General features: G+C 43.2%; 1 protein-coding gene across 1 annotated transcript in view; it reads left to right on the top strand.

Annotated features, from left to right (window-relative positions):
* Positions 1-26,828, top strand: part of VOPP1 (VOPP1 WW domain binding protein) — a 62,820-nt gene that overhangs the window by 30,260 nt on the left and 5,732 nt on the right. The window contains exon 2 of the mRNA XM_059819088.1: positions 11,920-11,978. Within this exon, the coding sequence (XP_059675071.1) occupies positions 11,920-11,978 (59 nt within the window). The remainder of the gene's footprint in view (positions 1-11,919; positions 11,979-26,828) is intronic.

The raw sequence follows: 26,828 nt of genomic DNA on the forward strand, positions 1-26,828 counted from the left end.
CTGTTCTTATTCAGTAACCTAAAACTTTGAGGGCAAAGCCAAACCTGTTCCCCCTAACACTTGTGCACGTGCTTAACTTCACTACCGTGAATAGTAACATAGGATCCTCTTTGTATATGGAGTTGTATTCATGTATTTGAAGGACTGAAGCTTTATTTGGTATTTTATGTCTGATTTGGGAGTCTGTAAACTGGGATCAATTTTTCTGCTGCTATAGAGAAACGTAGCTTTATTGACACGAGTTGGCACCGCTGCATTTAAACTATTAGAAGTTTTCATCTTTTCATTGAAAAAGAGCAATGTCATGGCAAGCATGAGCACAGGGCGAGCAACCTGTTAATGGTGAGGTGCCAGGCTTTTCCTTTCCCAAATTAGAGGCTAAGCACACTACAAAACAGAGGGGTTGGATTTTTTTTTGCCTTGCGCTGTGGGAAGATGATAACAAGATTTCTGCCCTGGGCTGGTATGAGGAGCTGTAACTAAGTCATGGTATCATTCTTCTGTGTCAGAAAGGGCTCCTGGTTTGAAACTAAGTCGTACATGAAAACTGGGAGCTGCTGCCTTGCATGAAGGAGAGGTGCACCAGGCATCTGCCTGCAGTGTAAAAATGACAAAGCCGGTGGAGTTGTACGCTCACCAATACCCTTTGCAAGATGCTGTCATTCCTCTATGGTGGCCTGTCATTCAGAGTCTGCCTCTGTGATTTCTCTGGCTGTCACCCTGTTGGTTTCTGACCTCTGAAGCCTGTTTGGAGAAGCACTGGGAAGAAGCCTTGACTGTGGCTCAGAGTCAGTGCTGTTTAGTCCAGTTAACCCCTTCTGCTGCCTGATGGGCTTTTTTTCTGTCGAGCAGACGGGAGGAGGGGAGGTGACCCGAGTGAGGTCTGATGTCCTTCTGGATGATCCACATCCTGAAAACTACACCTGTGGGGTCAGAGGGATGACTCAGCATCATTCTGGTTTGATGCTTCACTACTTACTTGCTAACTCCAGCTGGCATACACCCTGGTGAAAGAAGAGTGAGCCCCAGATTTTATTCCACTTCTCATCTTGCCGGTCGTCTTTGACGCATCGTTCCCTTGCTCATGTCTCTGCCATGCTACTCCTGATCTGACTTATTTCTCCCATCCCTGAGTTGACATTTGCGGTTACAGTCTAAAGGGTCCTTTGGCTGCACAGAGCTGCCCTGGAAAAATGTAGGAACCGTGATGCTGCTTTAGTGCCTTCATTCTGTGGTGCCCTTTCCCCTCTGGGATGAACCCTGTAGCGCTTGGAAGAGGAGCTGGCAGGCCTGTGAAGAGAGGGGCAGCAAGCCAAGCCCTGTCCTGTGGAAGCAGAAGCAATGCCCTTGATGCCTCTGGAGTTGCCCACTGCTCGCACCAGGATTGAATTTTCTCTGAAAGCTCGATTTACACAACACTGTCAACGCTGACCAAATATGTGAGTGCGTCTGTGCTCGTTTCTGAGCTATGGGTGCTATTTCCATCTTTTAGTGTGGGCAGGCACTATTAAAATCCTCAGCACTTTCAGTCTAGTTGAATAATTTTCTAGCTGCTAGGTTTATAAATTAAACATTTATGGCTGTATCTCATGCTATTATCCATCCATAGCAATACCTCCAGGCAGGGATCTTGAGCTTTTTTGGAGTGTAGACCATGTGTTAACAGAGAGCGAATGTTTCATTTATACCTCATCTCAGTCTTGCAGTTCTCAGTTGTAGAATGTCCCTGAGGTAACCTCAGATATTCTTTGTGAGGAAATAACCGTAGTGAAGAGGTTTGTGACGTCTGTGTCAAAGGGAAGAGTGGAGTTCATTGCAGCATCCTGACTTTTTTTTTTTGTGGCTTGTCAAGTAACTTCCCCACATGCAAATATGATCTATCATCTGCAAGCAGGAATAAAGGAGAACGTAACATCAGATGAACCACAGACCACAAGAGTGGTAACTAGAGGTCCAACAGTGATGGCTAGGAAATTTGCATTGTAACTCTTATTAGAGAAAGCTGAAATCTTGATGGGGTCCCAAGAAAATCCACATATATGGACGGATGTGGGGCCAAGGAGCATGCACTGATTGAACAAGAGAGGAGGCATGTAAAAAGCTTTCCACATCCAGCACATCCTTCATCAAGTTGTGAAGTGGGTGGTTTGAGGGGTGAAAAGCAGTATGAGCCAAAACATGTCTCCTATGCCAAGAGATTATTTGAATTTGTCTGGTTATGTGTATCCAGTATGTCTGTCTAGATAGTCATCTTTGGAACCTGCAGTAGATCCTTTTTTCTTTTTCTTTTTTTTTCCCCCCCTTTTTTTCTCCTTCCAGGAAGCTATTTTGAATGTGGAAGACTCAGGTGATCACTCAAATCAAGGAAATTATCCTTTTAGAAAAATGCCAAATGATGGTATGCTTTTGATTTAAATGAAGAGATTTGTCAACACTCTTAGTGGATTATGTTGAAATTTGGCAAACTGGGACATTGGAGATTATTGTTTAGGTACATTCAGGCTCCTAACAGAAGAAAAGCAAATGTAGGAAGTTACTTCATTTGGAATAAATGCTTTGCCATTAGTAGGCATCGTTACGTGCCAGAAAGGGTTGACTATTTATTTGCTATTCTAGTCCTTTCATGGGAAATACTCCAAGGACAAATGCTTAGTATTTCTTCCTGCTCAAATAAGTAGTTGTGAGGTACAGCTGTTGGATTTGTCTTACTGGAATTTAATAGTCATATGCTATCGCTATGGCAGTGTATGGGACTGACTGAGTAGAAGTCACTTTAGGTTCTTAGTTTAATTTAAAAGGCATTGATGTTTCAGTCTACCTGGTGAGTGTCTGCCCAAAAGCCACAATAGACCATCTCCGTGAAAGCTTGAATTGACTTGTTAACCAAATACAAATTACACTTGGTCAAACTCTTCTGCTGTTTCTTTGTTTGAGGAGAGTTTTGGCTTGAGAAAGATAGGTGTTTGCTGCCAATCAGTAGGAACTTTAATGGACTGTGTGCGAGAATAGAAAAACCTGATTATTAGCCTGGATGAACCCAAACCCATAAACTCCTCCCGTTCCAGGAACTGAGTCCCAAAGCAAACAGTTTTCTGGACTGCTACATGGAGGTGATTGCATTTCAGCATTCTAATGCTCACACTAATGCAGACCTGTTCAATGAGCTGGCCTTGCAGACCAGACCACGTTCACCTTTGCTGTGTTACTATGCGAGTTTCAGCGTTTACTTCAAGGTAGTTAGTCTAATGTAGCTGGACCAAATGAACTAAAGTTTCCTTTAGAACTGTTTCTCCAGTCCCAGTTTGGTCATTAAACCAGGACTTCTACCATAAATTATACATCTGTGCTTTTCCCTTGAGAGATTGAGACACAGTAATGATGGCTGTTAATGGAAGTATCTGTAGGTAAGCATCTGACAATTCACTGTTAAGCAGGTGGGAGTTGACCAAGAACAAAGCTTCCCCCAGCAGAGTGGGGGGAAGTAAAGTAAACATTTCTCAGAGAATTACCTGGATTCTGACTTGCCAGGTTTTTTAGAAACTGGTTTTCAAATATCAGAATGTTTCCAAGGTAACCTCTTTAATCTTCACTATATTCAGAGGCTCCCTTGGTTTAATACACGCATGATGTGTGTAATCTGATTTAAAATGAACAGATGCTCCTAACAACAATCTAACACTAACCATGATGGATTTCTAGAATAAGCTCTTGAAGGTGAGAACTTGCCTTGGCCTTGCATACCTTCCAGGGGAACAGCACTTAGATGACATTTCATGATTATCGATTTCTTTTGTTCCCTGCTCTGGCTTTGTGATTGGTCATGGACTCTGCATCTTGTTTCTTGAGACTGAGGAGTCGCTGCTTTCAGTGTTCAGATGTTTTCAGGACTTCAGAGCACAAAGGATTTTGATCCAGTATTTGCAGTTTTGGAATAAATATCTCAGAAAACTGAAGAGGGAAAAGTCGTAGTTGAATAAAGAAATATTTTGTTTTCCAATGACTCCTCGTAAGAAGGATCTGAGGAAGGTGTGTATCACTGGATTAAATGTCAAGAATGAAAAATAAGGGTAGTGGGGAGGGGAGCAAGAGTTGCTGTGATTATGCAGCTGTGCTCTGTCCTGTCAGCGCGCTCTCTCTCTGCGGAACAAATGAGCGCATGGGGGATGCATAACATCAACAGAACAAAGCCCGGGAACTCCCAAAGCAACTGCCCTGAGTCCTGGTGACCATCAAAGAAATCTATCCTCCTGCAGCCTTTGATGGGCTGTCATAGCTTAACTAACCAGCATCTGTAGCACAATGCTCTTACTGCCTCAATCTTGTCTGCGCTGCAAATGACTGAGAAAATTGAGTTCTGAATCCATCTTCCTTTGCTCAGTCTTTCTTTGCTTTGGTTTTATTATTATGGGAGATGAAAGATGGCCCCTGAGGATTTAAGTACTAGGTAATTTAAAGGCTGTTTTCACTCGTGGGATGGTAAAGCAGAAGAATGAAATGTACATAGGAAATGGGCAAACTTGCCAGTTCAGCATGAACTGAAGGGAATGAATGCTGGCATGGCTTTAGATAAAAAATAGGGGAGACCCAAATCTAGACTTTGCTCTGAATAGTATTCTAGATAGTATCAGTTGCTGTGAGGAGTAAGTGCCTACCTAGGGTTTGGGCTGGAGATGAACCAAGCTTCCATTTCTTAATCAAAGGAAGGTGAGTTTGATATCTATGTCTTGATGGTGACACTGAAAGTGTTACCTATGTTCATTAGAGGCTTAAAAGTAAAATCTTTGTATCACCAAATCCTTTTATCTGTAAAAACTAGTATTTGCTTTGTTTAATTTTTAAAGAGACTGAGGGTGGAAGTAGTGAATATCCTCACTCTTGGCATGCTCTTCCTTTCAATTCCTGACAAATGATACCTTCCCCCCCACGCACCCTACTTCATGGGTTGTTTTATAAGGTGACTTATGACTTACTCTGTAGTTAAAGAATGCAAATAATAACCTTGCTTTTATTTCTTATGCACATATAAAAGGAAACAGAATAATTGCAGAAGCTAAATTCAATCTTGGAGCTGTGGAACCTGCCCAGAACCATTTGGAATAGATCAGCCGCTTTTAGCGGAGTTGGGAAAATGTTACATCTGTTTCCTTCCAGTTGGAACAAAAAAGGCTACCGCTGCCCCCTCGAAGCTGCAGAGACTCCAGTGGAATGTTTAATCTTTTTTGCTTTTCTTGGGTGAAAATGCTTTCAATATGTGGCATGCCTCATGCTTTCTTGCAGATATGCCATTAGAATTTTCAGTGTAAGGTCAGTTCCACCAGGAAGGTTTAAACCCCCCCGGCTTTCATGTTTGCACAAATGTTGCTGAGTTCACTGGTGTAGAAATAAGAATGTAAAGCAAGTCCTAACCTTCTCTGGTGTTGAGGATCTCTTGGCACTTTCATAAGCATCTGGCTTGACATTCTGACATAGATCCAAGTTGGATATTTCACATAACAACAATATCTATCATAAGTATGGTTTCCTGAGTGCTTTGAAGATTGAATAGGGTTGTTCCATTGAAGGCAGTCAATTGTTGTTATTAATTTCTATTAGTGCTCATATATGTCGCGAGCTGTTTAGTTAGGTGCGACTGCTGCACGCACACGAGAACTGAGTGAAGTGATGTATGTGGGTGAGGTTTTATATAAGCTATTTAGTATACTAAACGGCTTTACGACCAGGCGGGCGTATGGAAAGCTCCGGGGGTGGCTGGGTGCGGTGGGGAGCCGGCGTGGCGGGAGGGCGCTGTCCGCGGTGCTGAGGCGCCGGGGCGGGGGGGACCCCAACCCTGCACCTTGCTTGGTGGGGGCTCTGAAAAACGAGGGTCTCTTACTTTTCCTTTTTTTTTTTTTTCTTTTTTCCCCTAGGAGACTGATGAAAGGATTATATTCCACGGAAATTGTATCGTTCTAAGACTGAAGTGCATTTGCAATTTGCTGCATAATGGCCAAAAAAAAAAAAAAAATCAGGCTTCTGAAATGAAATTGCATGGAAGGGATATTTGTATTTATTTTCTAGGAAAGGTTAATAGATCTAAATGTAAAGTAATGCTGTGTGATGGGAGGCTATCTGATGCTAAACCCACATTAATTCTAAATAGAAATATGATGATTAATGCATGTGCTCTGAGCACCAGAAGAACTAATAAGAATTAGCTGCTTGTGCTGATTTTTTTTTTTTTTTTACTGTTGCAAAACACAGACTGATTAATTCAAGGTGGAAAAGTTGCTTCCTTTAAGAATCCTATATGGGAAATATTCCCTTCTTTCTTAGAGAACAGCCAAAAAGGCTGGCCAGGAACAACTCTTTCTGAAATATATGAAAATCATTCTTTATGCTATGAGTTATGACTTTGTAATCTTGGTCTTGATAAAAAAACAACTGTATATCTGGAATAGTATTTGTTCTGTTTACTTTTACATGGAAGGGGAAGCTTGGTAAAGCTTCGGCATCCTTTTATACAAGAGTTTCCTGCTGTTTCCCCAATACCTTAGTAAATAAAAATACCTTAATGTAATCCTGGTTTTTAGTAAGAGTTGCTTCTGTCTTTTGTGACAAGAGTATTTGTTGAAATCACTGGTAACATGGCTTGCGAGCTCAGTTTCTTAGAATAGTTTGGAGAGGGGCTACTTTTACCCTGAGCTGTTAGCATCACCAGGGAAGAAGTAGGGATGAATTTTGATGGACTCAGACAAGGCTAAAACAAAATGTATTTTGTCTAGTAAATTGTTTTCACTCTTAGGCAGCACTTTTCAGTTTCAGTATGTGTTGTCTCTTTCTCTAATGGATGATATTTTGCCCTTTTCTTGGCTATGGAGGAGCAGCATGCTCATATTCTTGTCTCTGCAAATCCAATCTTTCAAACTTTCAGCATGCAGAAGTCCTTCTGATTTCAGTGCACCATATCTAATGAGCAGCTTATGTCTCATAATGCTTTCAGCTCTTGTCTAGGCACTGAAATGGATAGTGTTCTGAAAACTGATACAATTTTAAAGGTCAGATCCCATAAAACATTGTGATTCCTAGCCAATAATGTGCCTTCTTTAGTCTGGAGTTGCACTGTGGACTGTCCCATCCTTTTGTCTGGGTTTCATCAAGTACTTGCCAGGTGCAGTGACCAATAAAACTGGGAAAGATCTGTGCGGGTGAGTTTGGCAAAAAGCCTTCTGTAACAGGGGCAGCAGGCATAGCCAGTTGTTTCTCGGATGCTGTGGAGCCATATGGTCAGAAAGGTGCTTTCCTCAATTACTAGTTTGATCTAGCCGTGTGCAGGAGCAAGTTCTGGGTGTATGTTGGAATAGGACTGGGTGATGCTCAGAAACGATGAGGTTTTGTTCCATGTCTTTTAACTCTTTCTTCCTGTGTGAATTAATCCTAGCAGAGCCTCAGAGGCTGTAGTCACAAGAATGACATTTGGATCAACTAGCGCCCTGCTAATGTATAGCAGCTGAATGGAAGGTAACAGCCACTAAGTGGGTCATCCCAGAATACTAGGAGCCATTTCTGTCATATCAGTATGGCAGGTCACTCTGTTAAATACTTGCTTTTTTCCTTCTGAATCTACCTATTTGGATCCTTATAGCTGTAATACATAATAGAAATTGCATGTAGCACCTAGCTTTTTGTCTGGTTAAAAAGAAAGAGCCTCACCCTTGGTTGCTGATAACTGATAGGGTTTCATTGACTTTGTGATCGATAGCAGACCTGTGCCTCCTGCAGAATCTGGCTTTGAGCAGATGTCACAAACTCGCTCTGAATGGCCCTTCAGCATACAGATAGCAGTCGTCCTCCCGCTGCCCTCCACAAACACATCCGTCCACAGCAGGCTGCTTTTTTCATTGTAACCCGTAACGAAACCAGACTGTACTCGTACTGGAAAGTATTTACTATCTGCAGATGGGGCTGTAATTGTTTCTACTTTTTTATTATTAATTTCCAAACCTCCAATAAAAGCACTGGGCGTGAATCCACCGCTCCCTTGATTGCAAAGAGTAATTAATTGATCAGATCTGGTTTCTATTTATTGTCCTGTGGACTGAAAGATAATGATGTGCAATGTGGAGGATACTCCTGCTCGAGAGAGTATTTCTGCAAGTCCTGCAAAGCACGACTAATGACCTGTAGAGTACCATCCGACATTCAGTGAGCAGGCTGCCTGCTCTGTCTTCCCCCACACCCCACGCATACATATGTACTTGCGTTCTGTATTTTATGGTGTGATCAAAACCAGTCTTTGGGTAATGTTTTAGTAACTCCTCTTGCTCATTGTTCTTACTAGCTGCAGTAACATTTGCAATTTCAATCTGTGGCAGGAAGCACGTTTCCTTTCTTAAAGGAAATCTGAATGAATTTGGAGGCCACAGAAAAGGATGGCTTGCAGTTCGCGTTGCTGCAGTCTGCCAAAGAAAACAGGCTACAAGACAGATGCTGATTTATTTAAAAACAAACAAACAAAAAAACCCCAGTCTTGCGTTTTTTCTCTTTCCAAATACGCAATCTTAAGGAATGTATTCAAGCATCTGGCTAGTTCACATACCATTAATTCTCTAAAGATTACATATGCAGACCCAATTAGACCTGCATCATTTATTTAAAAAAATGAATGCACTCTTGTATTTATATTTTATAGCTGTGCCAAATTGTTAAAGGACATAGAAGGAGGAATTCTATAAGCAAAATGTGCAGAGTCCTTCTCCTAGAAAAGTTGAAAGCATCAGCAGGGCCGTACCTAAGCTTAGTCTAAAAACCATAAACACACTTTTCTTGCTATTAGTGAATGGGTAAATGGCTTTTTAAAGACATGGACGAATGCTTATCAGAAACTCTGAGATACAGCCTGTCTTTGTACAGGAGCTAGCGGAGTGGACACCAACCCTGATGTCTGATGCAGTAATGTGAGTAATCTTCTCTTCGTGTCCGCTGTGCAGACTGCAGTGAGTTGCTGCCAGCCATGGTTTCTTGAGGGTTTAATAGTCTCAAAAAAACTACAAGGATATCATCCTTCAAAGGCTCTGTGAGGATGAGAGCCTGATGCTGATGGCGTACATCCCCTCTCACGCTTGTATGGCTCTCCACCAGCTTAACTAAGCGGCCAGTACCGCTCAGAAGAATAATTTGGATCTTGGCAAGAGACAGGTGATCATAGCCTGCTTCCGAGGATCTGTGTGGGATGGGGAAAAAACTAATCCATTCCCGTGACTACCCTGTTCATCTCTCTGGTACCTGAGTGCTAAAGAGGCTCAGATCCTTAGAAGCAATGACATTCTCATCTTATTCTTCGCAGTGAATTCCTGCAAGGTCTGCTAACCAGCGGTAGAGAGGGTTGTTAGTAGCTGCCTGCTTTATGTCGGGGTTTACCGGCATAAAGTTGCCATGGAGATTGGAAGGAGTTTTAACGGAGCAGGGACCGCAGTGGTTCGCCCTGTGTGTGTAAATCTGTTCGACATGTCATGTGTATCGGATTGGGCTGCTCACATTTGAGGTCCACTTGCTTGTTTGCCCAATTCCTGTGTAGGAGAGCTGAACAACTGATATGCAGTCTTCATAGCACTGTGATATTAAAAAAGGGCAGAGTCGGGATTGGTACCTGCTGTTTCGGAGCCCATATAAAAGCAAAGTCTGGGCACCGGAGGATTTTTAGCGCAGGTATCTAAGCCCTGTAAGCTAGAAGGAACTGTTACTTGCAAAACTTCCCCAGGCTGGAGCCTTTCTTGTGACAGCAATGAGCATATTGGCTGTCTGAAACAGAGAATTGTTAAGACGCAGAAACATAAATCTTACAAGTTGGGAGATGTGGGAAGCAGGAATCTTCCCAACTCATTTTAGAGCTTGTAAAGCGGATTAAAACATGGGGAGGAGGGAGAGCCGAATGAGTGCTGAATATAAATGTCTCCTTTACGCTTGTAAAGGGTACGCAGGTTCCACGTGCTCAGAAACATTGCCGGGAAAACATCAATTAAAATGCTCAAGACTGACGAAGGCTTTAAGGCTGTTGAGGTAAACAGTGACTCACATTGGTTGAGAAGCAGGAAGGAAAAACACTTAACGGCGTACACCCCAAGCTGGACTCTGAAATGAGGCTTCCCAAGGGGTCGACCTGCAGGCACCGGGATTTTTGCCAGGGCCTGCTGATCTGCAGCCTTCAAAGGTGAAGAACCAAAGTATTTTTCACTGACTCGGCAGCAGACCTGCTGGGTTTACAATGCATATATCTTCGCAGGGTGTTACGGAGAGAAACTTGGCATATTTCTTATTTTAGCTTAAGAAGAAACATCCAGCTGATGAAAATATTCAGAAGGAAGGGTTAAGAAGTTGGAAGCTTTGAAGGAGGAGGGGGAAAAAAGGGGAATAGGGCAAATGTGGAGATGGATCTTTGAACACCACTTGCTCCAGCAGCAGCTATGGAGCCCTCCTGCATATACTGCCTGGACTGCGCCTTCAATTTGAGAGGGGAACGAGGATTCTGCTGTGTTTATCCTGAGGAAAAAGCTCCAGTCCTTTGAACAGAAGCTAGGGCTTGTGCATCTTGAAGACTGGTGTGAGCCTCTTGTGTCAGTGGAAAGGCCTGATCGCGTGCATCGAAAGTGTCTCCTCCTCCTCCCCCCCATCTCCTGTACCACTCTTAACTAATCCATAGCAGTTTGTCTTCATGGGCTGTAATTGATCTGTCTGTGATTTAGCTCATCAGATGCTCATTAAAGAGCCTGCAGCCTTTCTTATTCATGAGGAGCGAGAGTCAGGGATCTAAAAACACTTTGTCTTTGTCTTAACCGGATTCATTTAGTATTCGGGGAGGCTAATAAACTTATACGAGCTATTATTTAAAGGTGAGCTGCCAAGCGAACATGAAGGATGATCCAAGCACTGCCGGTGTGCCGAGCGCTCTCCGACATCGCGTGTCAGGTGTGAGCAGCAGAGGAAATTGTTGCTAAAACCCCAGCAAGATATTCCTCGCTGCTCTACGGAGCGTGTCCCACAACGCCTTGGCCGAGTGTGATCAGATAATGCAGCTTGCGGTGGAGCTCCTGGAGCTACGTCTGCAGTGAATATGACATTTTAAGCTAATGATGTCGGCGGGGTATGCAGAAATATTTTGTGCGTTGTATATAGAGTTTGGGCTTGACATCTGGTTTTCTTTTTTTAAGTGCCGCTATTGTTCCAAGCTGCCGTCTGTACTCTGGCAGTGCCCGTAACAATGTGTGCTTCCCACGTTGCCTGCACACTCGTGCTGAGAAAATGCCTGTCGCCATCCTTTAACAAGGATACGCTGGCAATCTGCAAAAGAGAACAATACCCCTGGGCTGCAGAAAGCAGTTTCCTTTCTCCGGTACTTTAATGAACCTTTGAGATATTTCCAAGCTGTAGGAAGAAGAGAAGGGATGGATGGGTTCTCTGTTATGCTCCTTTCCGAGCCTGGCTCCGCAGAAAGATGAATAATTTCCTGCAATTATTGAATTTACTCTGTAGTCATACGCATAGTGTCATCACGCTGGTTATGCCTTGGAGGTCTCCTAAGTGACTATAACCACGAATGGGCTCTTAAGTTCTCTGTGGTCCTTTAAGACAGCAGTTCTGCCAGGTAACATATGCAGCTGGATCCTGTGCCTGCACCGAACGTACTGACTTTGTTCGTGAATCCTGGGAAGCTATGGGGCCCTGCAGACAAAGCTCTGCATGAGGGATCCGAACCCGGCAGGGTACGCTGCCGTTCGCATGAACTGACTTCCTAGTTGCTTTGTGTATCAGGATTGGGAAATCTTTGGGAATATAAACCTTTCCTAATTGCTCAAAGTCACGGTATTTATAAATACTCTATGCTTGTGTTTATAATTGTACATTGTCCTACGTAAATATTAATTCCATATTTTTCTTTCTTTGTAGTGTACAGAGGCCAAAAAGCATTGCTGGTACTTTGAAGGATTATATCCTACATATTATATGTAAGTAGTCATCACTTTCCTTTTTGTGTTTTCTAGTGCTCAAGAGAGAATTAGATTCTGTAGGCTCTTAGAGTGTTGTTCTTTCACTAATTACACTTTTCTGTAACTTCTCTGAGACTTTTTCTAATTTAAAAATGAAAATTCAATAAACTTCCCTTTCCCTCCTTCCCCATGTCCCATCTCTTTCCCTTTCTCCTTATTAAAGAAAGTGTACAGACTCCTTTTATCACTCAATCCAGGCGACCTTTCCAATAGAAAACAATGCAAGATCTTAAACAGCTTTTATTTCAGAACACTGAAAGGAAACATAAGTAGAGCCATGTGAGGACAGTTCTCCCTTTGTTTTGAACAAGGGCAGGTGATCAGGCAGAATACCAAGAATGCTTTGAAAGTAAGTTTGTCCCTGTGCTAATACTGCTGTTTAATTTAGGGAGTTGGGATGATTTGTTATCCGTGGCATAGCTGTCCTTTTGATGAGCGGCATCTACATTCACATCAGCCTTGGGTGTGAACTATATGTCAATGACCTGTAGGTGCAGGACTGAGGATCTTTCTGAATTGCAGTTTTCTGTTTTAAATTGCCCACAGCAACAACAAAAGGCAGAGGAAATGTGTGGGCGGGAGGTATCTTCCCTGTGGATTTGGGGGCAGAAAGGAGATAAATGTACTAAACTTTGTGCCTGGGTTGTATAACCTTATAATTGTAAACACCTGTAAACATAAGTTTAAAAAAAATTTTAAAAGTGGGGTGGAGGAGTAGGTAGCAGCAATAGGTCATCTGTTCCCTGAGCAAGCTCTTCCTTGTTGAAGGACTGGAAATTACTGTAATCCTTATGCTGCCCAAGAACTTTCCTCCCTTTTCTTCTCCACCTCCACTTCATCTGCCAGAAATGGGAGAGAAATGCTAGAGACAAAAAGCAACCAGGAAGCCAGGCGAGAAACAAAGCTCACTGAAAGAATGAAACGCTGCGTGGTTTATTCATCTGCGATCCTGAATGTTAGCTGCTTAGGAAGTGTTTGTGCCTAGAACTCACTGTCTTTTTTTCAGGTGACTGAAATGTTGAGAATTACTCATAAGTGGTTGGCCAGAACAGATGGGTGAATTTAAATAAGTTCATTTACTTTGCATGCTAATAACAACAGGACTTTTGTTCCACCTACTTTTTATTTTGTTTTGCTGCAATGTGGGAAAGAAGCTGGGATGTTATGAAATTATGAAAATCCCACAGTACCTTGACATTCAGGAGTGCGTTATTCATCATCACCTCGGTGTTCTGCTTACGTTTCTGCCCACATGCTTTCGCAGCCAATGTTTGTCTCCCTTGGTAATACAAAGGGGTAGCTACTTGGATATTGGGTGTTAGCTCAGACTCTTCGTGCCACCAGTAAATACATACAGAATCCTGCAAAAGCATGGGATACAAAGGGTAGGCTCACTATCTGCAATAGAGCTGATGCATGCAAGGTTGCTTTCTAGTTGGTTTCCTTTTGGCAACTAGTTTACTCTTTTCTTTGTGTGCTGAAATGGAGTATCTTGTAGAAAAGCAGTGTGCTTATTTTCCGGTCCGTCAAAGAGGTTAATTGGAATTGCACACAGCTTTGAACATTGGAAGGAAGAAAGTTGTGAGAGGGGCTATGGTGTTGGTGCATTGTTGGTTGGTTTGGGACATCTTTTAATGTGGAGGGAAAACCGTTGTATGTTGACCATGTCAGGTCAATCAGAAGACTCTTACCAGTAGTTGTGTGTGTTTGTGGTAGTTACTGCAGCACCCTGTTATTCAAGTCATTGCATAAACGTGTTGCGATTGCCAGTCTCCTGGATAGCGTAAGTAAATGGAAAAAGGAAGGGGAAGGGGGTGGGATGTGTGTGCTCAGTGATTGTTGTGATGGTGATGAGTGTCATGTTAATGCTATTGTTGTTATTGCGATTATGAGTTTAGTGTTTCTTCTTCCCCACTTAAAGATTAAGACACTAAGGATTTAGGGATGGTAAAGCTCAAAGGATAGATAACGTGTGACAAGTGAAGAAATGTGGAAGGGAGGGGGGAGAGGGTATTCGTGTGCAGAGGAGCCCAGTAGGTTTAAAGGGGGCATGCATCAAAACGATAGGAAGGTCACTGATGTCTGCAGTGCCTGGGGTTTCCTACATTGTTACTTCTGCAGTTTCAGTTTCTGTTGTTTAGGGTCCCCAGCTGCTTCCTACCTGGGCTGTCTTTTCACGCCTGTATGGTGGAGGAGAGGCATAACACCAATCTCAATATCTTAGGGTGAAGTCCCATTGCTTTGGCACTTGTTTGACCCTTCACTGAGTTAATTCAACTTGCTAATCCCACAGAAAGTTGTTCATTTTAGTGCATTCGAGTCAGTGTTGAATCAGCTTGATAAGGTTTTTGGCAAACAGTGGTGAAATGGGAGGGAGTATTCTGCATATTGTGGGGGAGGAGGTATGAATAGGATCTTCTACATTAGCATATGCGTAACTTCATCCTGAGAGTGTCTCCTCTGTGCAAATCTAGATCTGGGATGTGCTGTAGTGAAACGGGTTTTATTTTATCTTACAATTTCTAGACCAACAGTCCATAAGAAGCAGATATATTTAGTCAAATGAGTTTGCAATAGCTTCCATTCCTTTCTGTCACTGGTTTTCTGACAGAAGTTTTTTCTACCCAGTTAACACATGTAGTCTGTCCTTTGGTCTTGAGACTATCTTTGGAGACTTATGAAACCCAGCAATGCAATCCTTTTTAATGATTTCCCTCTGATTTCAGTCCCATGCTGACAGTACGTCACGTCTCTCTTGGAGACGCTTTGTATTATAATGAAAAGGTTGGCTTGTCGGCTCAGAAATAACAAGTCCTGTGTCTATTCACAGATCTAGTGTGGCATGCTCAGACCAAGGCAACCCTGGACTGGCATGTCCATACGCTTTACCTCTTCTGGGTCGGCACATCCTCCTTGAAGGTGCCTGCTTCTCTTTCAGTTGCCCAGAGTAATAGAAATCCAGGGTGGACTGTCACATAAAATGGTTGTTTGCTTTTATCGGAAGTTTAAAAGCAAGATAGCTGAGTTAATCGTTCCTGTAAAGGCTCTACTTCAGCCATCGAAAGACAGAGATAAGACTGTGTCTGCTAAGCAAGAGGAACATGGGATAAGAAATCAGTGTGCCAAAATAAGTGTACTGGAAATTCAGCTTGATCGGAGGGTAGAACTTGCAGTGATATGACTGTTCCTTTTTTGGAGCTTAAGTTTTTTTAGTTTTTGATTCAATCTGTCTTCCAGTGTAATTATTTTAAAAAGAAAAAGCTGCTAGAGATGTTGCTCAAAGCTTTCTTAAAACTTGTTGGTTATGCTTTCTGTATTAACAGCTAGGGCAAAGGTTGGAGGTCTCTGTTACAGAACTAATGATACATCTCTGTCCAAGTAGTTACTGGCATTAGTACCATTTTAAAATTATTTTTCCAGTGGACATAATTGTTCTAGCCTTCATAGATGAGCAGGAAGCTTTAGTTTATTGTGTGAATCTGTTAACTTAAGATATATCGGACCAGAAGCCATCATGGAAAGCTTCCCAGGAATTTGAGAGACATACATTGGTCTTCTACTGTTGAAACAGAGAATTTCCAAGACTGCTCTTAACTTACTTCACTAACCAAACCAACCGTTTCTCCGTGTCCTAGTTGCCTGAGTCACAAGATATTGTCAGTTAGATTCTTTTCTCCTGCTTTAGCAAAACATTTATTTACGTGGCCTGGAAAAATAAGTAAACAAATATGAAGCGGAGAAAGAAATTAGTCATTGGAGTCTAATTCTTATCCTTTGGAAAAGCAGGGAGACAAGTTATCCCTGACTTTGTTTGAAGAATTAGATCATACATCTCTTTGTGTGGATGCACAGAAAGCAATTCAGAATTAAGGCTGTTGAGACAGCCGTGACTCTGATCCTCTACAAGGGTCCTCATCCTACTCTAACTTAAATAAGCCAGCTCTGTCTTATTCTAGATGTACCTGAAGTGCTGATGGTTGGTGGAAGAGACAGTCAAGATACTTCCCTTGCTTGGCAATAATGCAATTAATGACATAGTGAATGCATTAGATTGCAAAACTGCCTCCTCTGTATGCAGATGCCAGCAGCACTTAAGATACTCCAGTTGTTTTTTCCACTTCTGAATTGGGAACGAGTAGTAGCAGGAAGGCTGCCTTACATTTTGCTGATGAGGAGTAGTTTGATTAGAATTATTATGAATGTCCCCCTCATTGCAGGGTGAAGTATGTTCCCCGGTATGACTGACCAGTCCCACAGGTCTTTTCTGTTTATTTTTTCCTCCTGTTGTTAGCTACCATCACGTCAGAGCTTTTAATGAGGTGATAAATTCCAGATGCTGGAACCTGCGTGTTTCTAGTCCTCTCCTTTCCAGGCTCCATGGCATGTTTATGAAGCAGCACAAATGTTTTTGAGTGTGAGTGGTAAGCACGTATCCACAGCAATAGAAATAGCGTGGCTGATGTCACTGTGTCAGTGAAGTAGTCACCCACAGGGAGGGGGTTGGCTGGCTTAGAGGGAGAAAAGAGTTTTGATGCTATCCAGTATTGAATTAACATTATTTCAGCTCATCCTGTTGGATTATTGTGTATTGAATTTTTTAATAATGTGATATTCTAAGAGAAGTAGTGAGGAAAAGAGACTAACTCTTATTAGAGAATCATAGAATAACTCAGGTGGGAAGGGTTCTCGGGAGACCTCCGGTCCAACCTGCTGCTCAGAGCAGGGTCAACCATGAGGTCAGACCAGGTTGTTCAGGGCTTTAACCAATTAGGTCTTGGGAAAACTCTGAGGAAGAAGATGGCACAACCTCTCCGGGCTACGTGCTCTGCTACCTGGCTGTCCTCATGGTGGGTAAGTTCTTCCACACACCAAGTCAGAACCTCTTTTTGTTTCAGTTTACATCCATCGTCTGTTGTCCTCCCACCCTGCACCACTGGGAAGATCCTGTCTCCACCTTCTTAGTAACCTTCTCCTGGAAACTGGCAAGCTGCTCTAGGGTCCCTCTGAAGCCATTTCTTCCCTAGGCTGAACAAGCCCAAGTCCCTCAACCTCTCCTCATAGGGCAAGTGCCCCAGTCCCTGACTATCTTGGTGGCTCTTTGCTGAGCTCATTCTAGTTTATCAATTTCATTCTTTTTACTGGGGATGACAAAACCAGAAGAGGTATTTTAGATGTGGTCCAACAAAAGTGCTTAGTGAAAGGTGACAGTTACTTCCCTTGATCCACTGGCTAGGCTTCTGTTGACACAGTCCAGGATGCTGTTGGCCTTTGTTGCTGTCATGGCACACTGCTGGCTCATGTTCAGCTTGCTGTCTGCCAGGACGCCTAGGGCCTTTCCAGCGGAGCTGCTCCACAGCCAGCAAGATGTTCATCCTTCCCACAGGCAAGACTTTGTATTTGCTTTTGTTCAAGTTCATGAGGTTCCTGTCAGGCCATTCCTCCATCCAGTCTAGATCTTTGAGTGGCAGCCCTGCCCTTGAGCACAGTGACTGATCCCAGTTTGGTGCCATCTCCAAACTTAGTGGGAGTACTCTATCACCAATTCCAGCAACACGCTTGTCAACAGGACAGGTCCAAACCTTTGTGGTACTACCAGCGATTACTTCGTACTCTCTGGGGAGTGTGTGACGCATTGACCACTGCCCTCTGAGCCCCACCATCCAACCAGATTTTTTTTTACCCATCTGGCTGTCTGCCTGACCAGACCGTAACGTCCGAACTTGGGTAGAAGAATATTGTGGAAGATAGTGTGGAAAGCTGTGCTGAAGTTGAGGTGAATGACATCCGCTGCTCTTTGGCTTGTCCACAGATACCATCCACTGCCAGTGTAGTGGTAGAAGCTCTTCATGCTGTGCATGGTGTCTCTTGCAAGTATCAGTTGTAGGTGAAGTTTGGCTTTCCTAACATCACACCTACTTGTCTATGTAGCTCCTCCTTGGTAGCCTGTACCTGCTTCTACCTCCTGGATACTGACTTTTTGCATTGGAGCTCAGCCATGGGTTCCCTAGATAAGTATGTTTTGACTGGTCACTGTTGTGCTACTAGGTGAAAGACCTCCAGAAAGAAACACGGAAACTTTCTCTGCAAGAACATGTTACCATTGCTGCTGGCAAATATGTGAAGAACAGAAGAAACATAGGGGAGTGCCGTCTTGTAACCTCTTCTAATTCTTGTTATCTGAAGCAGGTCCTGAATTAATGTTAAAAACATGTGCAGATGGAAGTGCTGTATTTTTAGGTTAATATGCTTCTGCCATAGAAAGTAGTTTACTGCGTGCAGCAGACAGCTGCACGTGTACACATTTATGTTGATTAAATCTGTTTAATTTTTCATTTAGAATTAGTATAAGAACATTCATGTAAACCTAAAAAAGTAATGTTTGCTAATATTATTCATGTTTAAAACATGTTTCTGCCCTACGTGGGAACGATCGATCCTTTTTCTTACTTTGGAGAAGAATGCTGATTGTATTCTTTTTGTGTTTTTTATGGTTTTTGAAATAAATTTCTTGTGCATTTCCACACCCTTCTCTTCCTTTGCAGATTACATTTTATTGTACTTATCACATAGTCGTATTCATCTGGGTTTTGAATGTAAGCCCTTATGTGCTTGGTAGTCAGTCTATAATAATAATTTTGTGCATTACCAAGAACCTGCAAAATACTCTGGATGAAAACAATAAAAAAAGCGATTTTTCTCTTGCTGTTACTCAGATAGCTTAGAGAGCACTCCTTCCATCAACGTGTATACAAGAGGCTGGGAAAACCCCCAATCTCGACACAGGGCATGTTGCGTGATGGGAGGTACTTTCTGTGCTCCACATCCTGTTATGTTTACTGCTTTTAATTAAGCTGGCTTTCCTGATGATACACTTAGCTTCCCCATTGCAATTACAGCCACATGAAGTGTCAGCAGGTGTGTGCTTAGAGCAGTAATCTTGCTGTTGATGTATTCTTCCATTTGATTTGAAGCCAGCATGGAGGAGGGAGAGGGGAGGCAGTGTAATAGTTTTCCACGCTTCCAGGCACCTTGAATGGCTGGCACCGTACAGAAACGGAGACCTGGACTCAGGCCAGGGCCACCAGTTTAGCAGTGAGCAGCCACAGGAAGGGCCTGTTTGCATATGTAGTTCAACGCAGGAACCTAAGTGCATGGTTTGTATCGTGAAAGAAGGCAGCAGTAATTATCAGACCATCTGTATATAAAGGCAACAAAACCCCACCAACATGGCTCATTCCTGTGTGGCCTTAAACAATAAGGGTACAAAACATCACACCTAGCTTCAGTAGTCTGTGCCCTTGGGTGGTATATTCCTTGCTTCAAATAAGGGACTAGATTCCCCTGGTGTTGATGGATCTGTTGAGGTTGTAGGTCCAACTGCCACTAGATGCCCTGCCCAGCACTTGAATGTGCTTCGATGGATCGGTTGTCCGATGCACAACCTGGGGAGAATTAGTTTACCCAATTAACAACCAACTCAACTTGCTAGGAGTGAGTTTTGAGGAGGGGAGAGGGATTTAATATCTCAGCCGTCACAGGCAATCCAGCAGGTGACCGACCTAGTTTGAGGTTTGAATCTCTGAGCGATTTTGGAGTTGGATGCTGACCAGGTGTAGACAGCTTATTCTGAGGAAGGAGGAAAGAGGGACAGTCTCTGTCTTCCAGTGGAGTATTCCTCTGAAACCAGACTGTGCTCTGGCTGAGGTGGAGCAGGGGACCCAGTCCCACCCCACTCTCATTTCCAGAGGATGCAATAACCACAGTTGTGGCTTATCATGAGTTTTTCCTGTTGGGGCTGCTTGACTTGAAATATTCATCAGAGCATTAACTCTTCCATGTCCCGGGCAAGAACCCTAACGTGAGGCTGAGAAGCAGTTTCTTCTGGCTCCCTGTCAGTGGGACAGGAAGGCTTGTACATGGTTGGAGCTCCAGTGGACAGCATCAAGGAGGACTTAACCCCAAAGTCATCTTGAAGCTTCTAACCCTTTCTGGACTGGGAGACCCTGAATTAAAATTTTGAAAGGCATGGTGGTACGTAACTGTTGGCCATTTGTATCTATGTTCTTCTCTGTGTATGATCCTGCACTGGCTTGGTGAAGAAAGAAGATTTGCTGTGTTAGTATGTTAAATTTAGGCAGATAGCAAATTCGTGGACACCCATCGCCCCCTGCCAGCAGAAAACTTATAATCTCCCAAAGCAGCGATTAGATGCAGTAGGACCGCTTGCCCACTGGGAGCAGCTTGAGATACGAAGAGCTAATTGTGTGTTTAATAAGGGGCCTGATGATTAACTAGAAGTCCTCAGTCCTGTTGGTTTGAGAAATTTACAATTGCACCTCCAGAAAATTAAAAATCATCATACAGATTATCTATGGCTTACAAAAGAAACACCTGCAGCCTGTGTTGAAAAATGTCTATTTAAGGTACCATATACGGCCACTGGACACAGCCCAAACTGCAACCGTTCTTGCTAGGTTCTGCCACAGGAGGAGCAGAGAAAATTTCTAGGTGGATGTGTGCTGGCCAGAAAGCCATGCGGTGAGACTGGTTGCTTTTACAGACAAGGAGAGTCCCTCTGCAGGGTGGCTTTCCTCTTGGGGTCCGAGAAGAGAGGGCTGGGGATATGGCAAGCTGTTGGGTAGCAGATGGTCTGTAGACAGATCAGTTTGATAAGAGCAGCTGAGCAAATATTCTCATCCTATCAGAAGTAGAGGGTGATTTACCATGTTCTGCTGAGTTCTTGCACAGAGACGGTGTTTATAGGCTCTTCACCTAAAGAATAATTGACATATAATCCCTTATTCAGCTGTTGCCTGCTCTTATTTTTCATGTCTATGTGAAGGACAGGAGCCAAGTATCTTGTCTCCTTGTAGGAAATTCTAGTTTTGTCAAAGCAGACAGGAATCTAATCTGAGCAAATATCATTTCTGTCTCTGTTGTTTCTACTTTGTAGAAAAAAAATGACCTGACAGCCCCTTTCCTCCTTTTAGCTTTATGTTTTCTTATGTAGTTAAGGGCTGAGTGGTTTATCAAGTACCTGGGCAGCTATATCTCTAGTGCTCTCTTGGGTACCAGCAGCAGTGTTTTACTCTCAAGTACAGATGTTCCACTGAGGTCATGGCTGCATCATCTGTGAAGCAGTTATATTTGTTATATATACAGTTATAAATTCGCCCAAATCGGACCTACATTTTACAAGGCACTGTTCTTGCATGTGCTGAGAGATCACCTTTGCTATGTGTAAGAAAAGAAGAGAAATGCTTTTGGGCGCTGAGAATCTGTGACTGCAGGTAACCGTGGTGGAGGTGTGTCCCTGCTGAAAATTCGTCCGTGTACGCACACATGCCAAGGAGACACAATGAGCTCTAAGACCAAGGCTGGAAGGCAGATGTTGCCTATCACTCTGTTCCACCAGCCAAACACCTTGCCTGCGTTACTGCTCCTCAAGCAGTGGAGGGATGTGGCCTTTCTGTTGCACCGTCTTTCTGGAGTGAGAGGTTAAACCACTTTGGGACTCAGAAATAGTTACTTAGATGGGATCCCTGAGTGCAGAGCTGGCCTCTGTGTCTCGACTTCCATGTTCAGTGGGCTGCTGCGAAATGGATTCCTTGGGATAACCGCTCCACCGTGCTTGTAGCGCTAAGCTCCTCCACGTGTCTGGTGGTCTTCCCCATGTATGCAGTCAATACCTCACATAGTGGTACAGGCAATGGCTTTGCTTTGAAAACTGCTTTTTTTCTTGAAGGATGGAAATGCACATACAGAATGGTCTGAAATTAATTAATCAATGGTGAAATAAAATGGGTAGAAAAATAACTCCCTCTCTTTCAGTTACTTGGTGCACCTTCTCTTGGTCCTTTTCCTCATTCCTCATCCGCCAGGTCTAATTCTGAGTCTTGTGGCAGTGTAGTCCTCTTGAGCTCAGTGCACTACTCCTCCCTGATAGCACAGCCAAGACCCTGAGCTTCATCAGAATTGTTTCTACTAGTCACATCGTGGTGGTTGCCTGCTTTGTTTTTCTTTTTGTTTCGTGGCTCATTTGATTTTTCTCTGTTCAGCATCACTTTTTCCTGGCAGCTGAGTTCCAAGCAGATTAAATCTTTTTTCTTTTTTTTTTAAACTTTTTTGTCCTAGAACAGGTAAATACATATGCACACTTCAGCTGCCTGCCTTCATCTGTTCAGTGGTAGCAGACCTGAGCCTTCTGGCTTTGAGGGCTCAACACTGAGTCTGCCTGGAGGTGACCCACTCTCAGCTGTCCATCCCTTCCAGTTCTTGTGAGCACTTGTAGTTCTCCTTCTGGCCTGTGCCAGTGTTAGGATCACAGCTGGGACTTCCTTAGCTTCATCTGCTGCTACTAGCCATTCCCCCAAAATCTTTCTCTTCTGTTCTTAGTTTTGGTCTATTGCTACGCCCTCCTTTTCTGAACTTCCTTTGGTCTCCCCCCATTTAAAAAACTGCCAGTGCTTCTTGTATTCCAGTGAATCCCAGTTTGCTTCATAGACCTTACATACATGCAGCAATCATTTGTGGTTTTCTTTCATCCTCCCATCCTCTGTCCCTGTGTCTGCAGTAGGATTTCTGCTACTACACGTGGACTAACAATCTATGTTTTGTTTTTCTCTTCCAAAAGACATTGCTAATCAAATGTCTTAAATGTTAAATTGGGTTTTGGCTCATAGGATGCAAACAGTCTAGAGAGGAAACCTAAGAACACTACAGCCTGCATTTCAAGGGAATACCCACGTTGGGTGAGGACAGGGAATGTTGTCAGACCACTGTGGCTGTACAGCCTGCTGAAGACTGTAATCCTTGCTTTACCTCTTTAATTTCTCCAGTTTTCAGCAAGTGCCAATCAGGGAATTATTTTTAGATGCAGTTCTTTCCTGTGGCAGCTCTGCTAAGAAGGGACTTGTTCAGCTGTGTAGATGCAGGTATAAATGGAAAAGAGCTTCTGGACCATTTCATTGAGCATTATTACCCACAGAACACATGCAAGTACGGGGTTGGTTTGTGGCGTTTGGGTCATACCGTATACCCTTATGTGAAACTTACTTTGTACTTTGCTTGTCCATTAAGGAAAGAAGTTCAGCGTCATGATTTAAGTGCGAACCCACACAAAAAGCTTGTCACTGTGATCTGACACGCAGAGTAACTTTGATCTCTGACACAGCAGTTCCTTGGTGTGCTAGCAGTACAAGTCGTTGGACATGCAGATGCATTCATTTCACTCTACTGAATGATGAATGGAAAGATGTACCTTCTAAATCATAAATCACATTGCAGACAGTTTTTGAAAGAGACACCATATGCTTGGTGAAGTTGCAGATTAGCAAAGTAACTAATGGATCGTGTCTTATCCTACATAATGGGTTGAATTTTGACCTATGAAACAAGCATTGCCTAAGGGAAGTGCAGTTCTCGGGATCGTTGTTGATGTGCGAAAGAGGAAAACTGGCTTTAGAAATGTCTTCTGTAAGTGATGGACTCAGTCCAGTGCAGATCGATAGTAAGGCTCGTTCTTACTCAGCTGGCATTGGGCACAACCAGTCCTTCCCTGTTAAGCGGAGCCAAAGCACAAGTGTAATTTAAAGAATATGCGTATAAATTCAATAAATATATGTGTGTCTGCTTAATTGTTTTTTCTGAACCAGGGTCTTAATTCTGCTGGGATTTGCTGTCAGGCACAGAGATAGTACATCAAAGACTGATTATACTTAAGCTTGTATGGTACTCCCTTAATAAGCTGATTTTATTGTTGTCTTTTGCCTGCTAATAAATATGGCTTTTGTAAATAAGTTAATTTTCTTGTAACTGGGATCGATGTTGGCAGAAGTCGTGTTGTTTTTTCATAGCGTGTTGAATCAAGAACAAGAGATCAGCCGAGCTTCTGCGGTACCCTGACGGCAGCATCAGTAAATGAGCCGTTTGTTCTTCCAGTCTTTTTTGGCGCTGCTGGGGAATACAAACAGCAGGTTGTTATCATGGTATCATCCTTGATTCCAGGCTCCTACATACAGGTCCCTGTGTCCATACTCGCAGTCATGCAAAATCAAGTGCTTGTTTGGTTCTATGGGTAAAAAGTGAAAGGGTTACTAGTGTCAGATCTTAAAGGGATTTCCCTCTGAGTCACACTACTGATTTAGCTTCACCGATCCACCCAGCAAATGCAGTGCTTAGCCTTGGCTGAGTTGCCTTGGCAAGCTTACTAGCTGTTGTAAAAGGGAGCTTCTCTAAACGCAGCCATAGTGAGAGACTCCTCCAGCCTTTGCATCATCATTTTCAGCCATTTGAAAGTGCAGTCATCATGTGTAAGAGATGAAACTTCTCTTTGATGGCCTGTTTGTTTGCCTGTTTGTCTCAGGAGCTTCATAAACATGCAGCAGTTGAGCCTTTCGGTCTTCCAGCTGGTACTTTAGTCCTCTTTTGCAGGAAGAAAAGCTAAGTCATGGAGACGTTAAAAATGGTGCTGACTTGTAGCCTAGATGATTTAGAGATTAAAAATAAAAAGTCAATTCAGGTACTATACTTCTCGTACAGATGATGTTTTAATTTTAGTGGCTTGAACGACCATAATTACATATTTTAAAATAGCCTTTTCCCATCTCTTCTGGCTCTGGAGAAAACAGACGCAAAATAAGCAAGGCAAGGGTGGGCAGGGAGGAGGCGTACGTGCAGCCTCCCTGGGCTCTCTGTTTCGGTTTAACTTTTAATATAAGTTAAGCTCTTGGGGCTTGATCTGGGAAATGGCTTTGGAGCCAGAGCCCTGCCTGGTGCATCTGCTCCCCGTCCTGCTTGTGGTCAGGTGTAGGCGACTGGGCTGACAGAGCCAGTGTGAGGAGGCATAGGTAAAGACTGCTCACAGCCATAAAATCCTATTTTTTGGCCTTAATTGCCTCAAGAAGGGCTTCTAGATTTATGGGCTGTGTTTCCTCTCTTTTTGGGCTTTTCTAGCCTTAAAAAGTCCTTGCTGCACAGCATCGGCAAACGGGGCAAGCGCCTATCAATGTGGATGAGGTGCTCCAACCAAAAGTGTGTTGAAGATCAAAAGGGGTACCATGACCACTGTTTTAACAGACGGCAGCAGCTGCCACCCCATTTTGTAGGGGGCCGGATCCTGTCCATGCATTTAGTGTATGTCTTGAAAGCTCCTGTTGGGTTGATCGACTTGGGCAGCATGGAGGGAAGCTTCATTTCTTGGTCCCGATGGGACTGAATTAATGCTGACTTGCTAGTGGTTTTGTGATATCTGGTAGCTTTGGGTTAGGGTCCTGGCAAGGTTTAAAGAAGAAAGGTTGGAGATTGGGTTGCTTTCAGGTTCAGGGACGGCAAAGTGGGTGTTTCCTCTTTTGGAATGAGCAACTTGCCCTGCTTGAGTCTCAAACTGGGTGCCTGAGTATATTAATGGACCTTGCTGTGCTGATCAGTGTGTCAGATCCTCCGGCTTGCTTAAATAAATCCTGCCTACTTGCCATCAGAAGAGCGTGTAACTGTTTTCACTTGCAAAACAACTGATTATGTAGCCATAGAGCATCCTCCTCTGGCCCCAGTTAGAGGCTGAAGCCTATGTGACTTGACGTATTTTGTGTGTGGAGGCTTGTTAACTGAGCGTGTAAATGTGTAATTGTCCGTACAATTATCCAATTGATTTTTTTTTAACTTTGTGTACAAATACGGGAGCACAGTCATGCAGTTGGGCAAGTTTTCCAAAACCAGATGCTTAATTAAATCTGTGCATTGAGCGTACAGATGTGAACACCATTAAAAAGATTGATCCAGTTGTGGTAACCTCCTCTTTTCTTTCGGTATGTGGATATGCTACTCTGAATGTGTTCATCTGAGTTTGTCACATATCATAGTTTCTGTGTTACCTTTGTCCTTTTTCCTACTAAATACATAGAGTGAGTGTTTCATTGGTGCGAGAAATGGCAGTTACCACAGAAATTGTTCAGAGGATGCTGAATGTGTGTGCTGGCTTTTAGCGGAGTTGTACCTTGTGCTTACGGTGGTGGGTGCTATAATACTTTTAAAAAGGTTCTATTCCATATGAAATATTAATTTGAAATGTGGGGGGGGGTTAGAGGAAAGCTTACTTAAATAATGGGAGTTGTTGGCAGTTGCAGCCCAGTGCAACTTCTGAGAAGCAAAAAATGCCATTAAATTTGCAAATAACGATATGCTTGAAGTTTTCTCTGCACTCGGTGGTTTCTCTGTTTGGAAGCTGCTGATTTGCAAAGAATGAGTGATCTGGCAGTTTTGACCTTGCAATTCATGTCTGTTGCAGTGAATAAAACCCCAAATGGCTCATGCTTGAGGTCTGCAGTGTTCATTTACTGTGAAAGAAAACACAGTAATACTGCTTTTCTTTATAACGTGCCCTTTTATATAGACTTAAAGACTATGTTCAGTCTTTCTGAGGTGGCTTTAAAAGAAGTATATAGGAAGGTAGTTTCAATAACATGCAAAAAGTTCCTGAATAGCGATAGAGCTCTGCCATGGATGTGTACATGTGATTGACAACTTTATCCGGCCAAGGGTAGTCTGTTCTTGTTCATAGACCCACAGAACGGTTTGGGTTGGCAGGGACCTTTAAAGATCATCTAGTCCAACCCCCCTACATCTTTCACTAGATCAGGTTGCTCAAAGCCCTGGTCTTGAACACTTCCAGGAGGCTTTGCTTCCCAGGCTTATGGCGATGTCGTAAATAACGCCTTGGGCAGGGGTGCGAACAGCGTCAGCCTTGGGGATGCCGTTTTAATCTGAGTGACAACCACTCCTCTAACGCCTTTTTCTCTTTATTTGTCTGCA

The sequence above is a fragment of the Gavia stellata genome, chromosome 6, assembly GCF_030936135.1.
Source record: "Gavia stellata isolate bGavSte3 chromosome 6, bGavSte3.hap2, whole genome shotgun sequence".
In the NCBI taxonomy this organism is placed as follows: Eukaryota; Metazoa; Chordata; class Aves; order Gaviiformes; family Gaviidae; genus Gavia; species Gavia stellata.